The sequence below is a fragment of the Camelina sativa genome, chromosome 14 (genome assembly GCF_000633955.1).
Source record: "Camelina sativa cultivar DH55 chromosome 14, Cs, whole genome shotgun sequence".
Classification (NCBI taxonomy): Eukaryota; Viridiplantae; Streptophyta; class Magnoliopsida; order Brassicales; family Brassicaceae; genus Camelina; species Camelina sativa.
This window is the reverse complement of record NC_025698.1, coordinates 29,740,610-29,746,468: the sequence shown is the minus strand read 5'-3', so window position 1 is coordinate 29,746,468 and position 5,859 is coordinate 29,740,610. Positions and strand designations below refer to the sequence as shown.

At 39.5% G+C, this 5,859-nt stretch overlaps 2 protein-coding genes across 6 annotated transcripts in view; one reads left to right on the top strand and one right to left on the bottom strand.

The window, feature by feature from the left end:
- LOC104742851 (phosphoenolpyruvate carboxylase 1) overlaps positions 1-1,506 on the top strand; it is a 5,585-nt gene extending 4,079 nt beyond the window's left edge. The window contains exons 10-12 of one of the 3 annotated variants that reach the window (XM_010463909.2): positions 1-396; positions 479-865; positions 946-1,506. The exon at positions 1-396 is cut by the window's left edge and continues 1 nt beyond it. In XM_010463909.2, coding sequence (XP_010462211.1) covers positions 1-396; positions 479-865; positions 946-1,242 — 1,080 coding nt within the window. In that variant the 3' untranslated portion in view covers positions 1,243-1,506. The remainder of the gene's footprint in view (positions 397-478; positions 866-945) is intronic. The other 2 variants (XM_010463910.2, XM_010463911.2) reach the window with 2 other exon arrangements.
- Positions 3,546-5,859, bottom strand: part of LOC104742850 (TPR repeat-containing thioredoxin TTL1-like) — a 4,650-nt gene continuing 2,336 nt past the window's right edge. For 2 of the 3 annotated variants that reach the window (XM_019236257.1, XM_019236256.1), the window contains 7 exons: positions 5,565-5,800; positions 5,241-5,436; positions 4,967-5,151; positions 4,532-4,865; positions 4,244-4,448; positions 4,028-4,134; positions 3,546-3,927 (listed from right to left, as the gene is read on the bottom strand). In XM_019236257.1, the coding sequence (XP_019091802.1) occupies positions 3,775-3,927; positions 4,028-4,134; positions 4,244-4,448; positions 4,532-4,865; positions 4,967-5,151; positions 5,241-5,436; positions 5,565-5,800 (1,416 nt within the window). In that variant the 3' untranslated portion in view covers positions 3,546-3,774. The remainder of the gene's footprint in view (positions 3,928-4,027; positions 4,135-4,243; positions 4,449-4,531; positions 4,866-4,966; positions 5,152-5,240; positions 5,437-5,564; positions 5,801-5,859) is intronic. The other variant, XM_010463908.2, reaches the window with a different exon arrangement.

The following is a 5,859-nucleotide window of genomic DNA, read 5'->3' as shown; positions in this document are numbered from 1 at the left end:
GCTGCTTGGCAGTTATACAAAGCTCAAGAAGAGCTTGTGAAGGTTGCTAAAGAGTATGGTGTGAAGCTAACGATGTTTCACGGTCGTGGTGGCACGGTTGGAAGAGGAGGTGGACCAACCCATCTTGCTATATTGTCTCAGCCTCCGGATACTATTAACGGTTCACTACGTGTCACGGTTCAAGGTGAAGTCATCGAGCAATCGTTTGGTGAAGAGCATTTATGCTTTAGAACGCTTCAGCGTTTTACCGCTGCTACGCTAGAGCACGGTATGCGCCCTCCTATTTCGCCTAAACCGGAATGGCGCGTGTTGCTTGATGAAATGGCGGTAGTTGCAACCGAGGAGTATCGTTCTGTTGTGTTTAAAGAGCCTCGGTTTGTCGAGTACTTCCGCCTTGTAAGTATTTTAATTCACTCTGAATCTTTTTAGCTCACCCTACAGATTCTTGAAACTCAAGGAATCTTAAAATCTATTGCAGGCTACACCAGAACTGGAGTATGGTCGTATGAACATTGGAAGCAGACCTGCGAAGCGGAAACCAAGCGGTGGCATTGAATCTCTTCGTGCGATTCCGTGGATCTTTGCTTGGACTCAAACACGATTCCATCTTCCTGTATGGCTTGGATTCGGAGCAGCGATTAGGCACGTGATTGACAAGGACGTCAAGAACCTCCACATGCTCCAAGATATGTACCAACACTGGCCTTTCTTTAGAGTCACCATTGATCTAATTGAAATGGTGTTCGCCAAAGGAGATCCTGGTATTGCTGCTTTGTACGACAAGCTTCTTGTTTCAGAAGAACTCTGGCCGTTCGGTGAGAAACTCAGAGCTAATTTCGAAGAAACCAAGAAACTCATCCTACAGGTAAACTCAGAGCCCTCTTGATTTCTTTATTTCTTTCTTATTGATTTCACAATTGTCTGATTCGCTTTCGCTGTTTGCAGACCGCTGGACACAAAGATCTTCTGGAAGGAGATCCTTACTTGAAACAGAGACTGAGACTTCGTGATTCTTACATTACGACACTCAATGTCTGCCAAGCTTACACATTGAAGAGAATCCGTGATCCGAGTTACCATGTGACACTGCGACCTCACATCTCTAAGGAGATTGCAGAATCAAGCAAACCAGCACAAGAACTCATCGAGCTTAACCCGACAAGTGAATACGCGCCGGGACTTGAAGACACACTCATCTTGACCATGAAGGGTATTGCTGCTGGTCTACAGAACACCGGTTAAGTTCAGTACAAAGGAGATGATGAGTCTCCCTCTCTCTTTCCTTTTTTTAACCTTGCGGCTTTGAAAATAATAAGTTAAGACGGGTTTGGATTCTTCGGTTTATTTACGTATCCACCGTCAAAAATGTTGATTTTCGTGTAAGAATTCTTCGAGATCATGAACGAACACATGCGCTCTGTTTTTTTTCTTTTTCGTAAGTGTAATAAAACAGAACAAGAGAATCTTTTCTTGTTTCTTTGTCTCTTACTATAACCATTGCTACTACTTCGGTTTGGTTTGGTTTTGACTAGTGCGGTTTTAGTTTTTGGTTTGGCCTTTTCCTGGTGACAGTTCTAGTTTCCCACCCTAATCATTCGTGTACACAACAGCTACTACACACATGTCTCTCAGCATGGTATTATATGTGGTCCCGAAAAAACGGCAGACATGTTTTTCGGAAAAGAGGCCGTTGAAGAAGGGGAAAATGGTGGATTAGAAAACGACACGGCGTGTGAGTCTCCTATATTGACACAGCTTGCAATTTTTTTTGGTTACTACTACCGTAACGCTAACGCCCCAACGGCTCAAATTTAATTAAATTGTGAGAATTTATAGCGTACATGTACGGTGTACCGGTTTTTCACCAACGTACCTTTATGCTTTTAAATAAGTACGTTTCTGATTTCACTCTCTCTCAGCGGTCAAAAAGTTCACACTAGTCGGTGAGTGCCCTACACGCGCCTCCTCCACTAATAAGCAATAAAAATAAACAAGAGAATAAGTATTTCATTATTGTTAGTACATAAATAAGCTTTTCTGTGATATATAATAATGATTTTACTCAAAGTTTCAAATAGCTAAAAGCTGAAGACGACCAAACATATATTATCCACAAAATATATTATTAGAAAAGAGATAAATACGTGTCAAACAACCAGAAATTAAGGGCACCGACTTCGGACGGCGCAGAGTAGCACCGGCTAACGACCATCATAACCTTCCAAACCTTTTTTTCTTATTTTATATTAGTACTGTATTAATCTATTATTATTAATTTTGGGCGTTATGTTATTATTATTTTTCTTTTTAAAAAGTATTTATTATTTAAAAAAGGTAACAAACTTAATAATTTAGTTCTTTTTATCCTTTTTTTTTAATGCCTTAAAAGAGAGGGCAATTAACAAATATAAGAACAAAGCATTAACAAAAACAGTAGTCGCTCGCTTTCATAACAAATCAAATCAGTCTGTAATTATTCCGAATCTCCTTTTTGTTTATGTCAACGACTAAAGTATTAAAATCCAATTTTTTTTTGAATCAATCACCTAACCCTTTTCTAAACACCTTCAAAGAAAAAAACAGTACACTGTTGATAAAATTATCTATGATTTTGGGATGATTGTATGTATTCAAATTAAAACTTAATGGAAAATGAATAATAATATGTAACCTTTTTATTGATGAAAATGTTGAGAAAAATAGAGGAGAATTAAAAATGACAAGATGGTTCACTTTCTTTTTGGTTTTTCACTAAGCCCTACAAGTAAAAAAAAAAAAAAATGAAAATGAAGAATCCAAATCTTCCTCTCTTTTGCCCCTTTGGTAAAGCCTTCTCCTTCTTTCTTCACTCACATCCGAACTTCTCTTATGTACACACACACAACGAGTAACCTAAACAAGTGAAGCTAAAAAGGAAGAAGGCGCCAATGCAATCTCAATCTGTAGAGAGATAAATGAATGAAGAGAAGAAGACTGAACATAACATACAGAGACAGATCACAGGGCAATGAAGAGGAGAATGAATGAACAAATCATAAAGACCTGAAACTCTCTACACTAATAGGTTCCCTGGTATTGGTAAATGATGCATCTTAAGAAGTTAAGTGGGATTATTCAGATATTTCTTAAGGGGTAATGAGGAGGAGGTTGCAGAAGAGTGAAGATGAAGCTGTCCTGTTTTTTACTTTTTAACTGCTATAGTGTCTCACTGAGTACTCCAACACTTCTCTGCTTGGACACACAATCTCCTTCACTCGACTACCGTTCTTGTATATCTTCACTGTCGGTACAACCCTCACATTCTCTGCATTACCTATCGAAGAACATTTTTCGATATCCACCTATATAACCCGAAAGACAGAATCTAGAGTCAATCTTCTCCCGCGGAGTTATGNCTTTTGCCCCTTTGGTAAAGCCTTCTCCTTCTTTCTTCACTCACATCCGAACTTCTCTTATGTACACACACACAACGAGTAACCTAAACAAGTGAAGCTAAAAAGGAAGAAGGCGCCAATGCAATCTCAATCTGTAGAGAGATAAATGAATGAAGAGAAGAAGACTGAACATAACATACAGAGACAGATCACAGGGCAATGAAGAGGAGAATGAATGAACAAATCATAAAGACCTGAAACTCTCTACACTAATAGGTTCCCTGGTATTGGTAAATGATGCATCTTAAGAAGTTAAGTGGGATTATTCAGATATTTCTTAAGGGGTAATGAGGAGGAGGTTGCAGAAGAGTGAAGATGAAGCTGTCATGTTTTTTACTTTTTAACTGCTATAGTGTCTCACTGAGTACTCCAACACTTCTCTGCTTGGACACACAATCTCCTTCACTCGACTACCGTTCTTGTATATCTTCACTGTCGGTACAACCCTCACATTCTCTGCATTACCTATCGAAGAACATTTTTCGATATCCACCTATATAACCCGAAAGACAGAATCTAGAGTCAATCTTCTCCCGCGGAGTTATGAACGTTTTGAGTGAATACCACGAGAGAGGTTTTTTATGTAACTTTACCTTCATGAAGTGTATAGATGGGTAACGTGTACATAGCGAGTCCACAAATGGAGATATCTGCTTGCATTGATGATCAGAGGCTGTCGAGAAATGGATAACCGAAACTCCTGTGTTTGATTGAAGTATATATATATCACATACACAAATTTCAAAGTTAGATCAGCCGCCCAATCAAGAAAAGTTATTAAAGTAAGAAGCAGAGAAGCTATCTTCTACCTGGTAGATTCATGGCAGCTTTGAACTGTTCACGACTAAAAATTTCCTCAACTTCACCACCGAATTCCATATTTAAAACTTCTTCTCCACGGGATTTCTTCAATGCCACTTGAGCATGAAATAAAGATTCAGCAACTTCCTTGTCATGAGGTAGTTCTCTTATCAAGGCCTCGTAATCACTCACTGCAGCTCCCCATCTTTCCATCTACAGTTGGACAGAAAGCTCGATGACCAGTGAAGAACAAATTACAAGCCAAACAAAGTCAAAAGAAGTTTTCTTATATGTACCTTGCTATTTGAGGCAGCCCTCCGAAGAAGAGGCTTTGTATATCTTGGTTGATATCGAAGCGCTTTGTTACAATCTTCAATTGAGCGTTCCCACATACCAAGTTTAAACCAACAAGCTGCCCGGTTACAATATAAAACAGCGTTGCATGGATCAAGCCTAAGGCCTTCTGCATAAGCTGAGCTAGCTTCCGTGTATCTCTCTGATTTATAGAGATCGTTACCGCGAGCACGAGCCCTAGCAACCAATGTAACAGTATTGTGTAACATAGCAACTTCGTTGCAGTGTGGATCTATTTGGCTAGCTTTCTCAGCAGCTATAACTGCATTTTCAAACCTGCAAGAATTCATCATCTGCTCTTTAACCCCTTTGTTTCTTAATGGCATTCAACAGTTTTATTTTAACATGAGCATATGAAAATGTTACTCTAGCCTCACCTTCCTAAAGCCATCTCGATTTGACCTTTGACAAAATATGTATAAGCTTCACAAGCCATACCAGAAAACTGAGTCTGCGAGCAAGATACGGGGAACGGCTCTACTCTGGGAGCTTCTAACAGCTTTGATTGAGCATCATCAAGCCGGTGAAGTTTCAAGAATGCTTCTACTTTACACATAAATAGCTGTAGATATAAAACACACAACAATTAAAACGATATTAAGTTATGATTTCTTCCCAAGGCAACATCTATCCCACAATATGAACTCTTACTTGAGGAGACAAATCGGCTCCAGAGACAATGGCAGCATCTACTTCCGTCAAAACTTTTTTCCAGTCACTAAGTCTTCGCGCATCTACGCATTTGGCCATATGTTTCTCCACTGCTTCAAGCTTCTGCAACTCCATGGGATCTGATGGTCTCCCTTGAATACAAAGATGCTTCCTTGCACTATTAACCTGACCTAATCTGCAATGCAACCAAGTAATTAAAGACACAGTGAATGCAAACCACAGATAAAGATTCTGTATTATGATGATACAGTGAATACAGAGCAGAACCACTAGCTGAGCAATGAGAAACGAGAAGAAATTTACCTAATAAGCAATAAGGCCAAACGGTGATGAGCTCTAGCATAGTTAGGATCCGATCTAACAGCATCTTCACATTCCTTAACAGCTTCACCAATTCGAGACAAACCAGTCAACGCCGCAGCTCGGTTACTCCGGTAAGCTGCGCTTGTCGGTGACAAAGCTATCGCTCTATCATACAACTTCAAAGCCTCATTAAACAAACCTTTCCTATACATTTCATTCCCTACTCTCTTCACTTCCTCTGCATCCGAACCTAAAATTGCTTTCTTCCATAAACTCTCCGCTGCAACAGGACTAC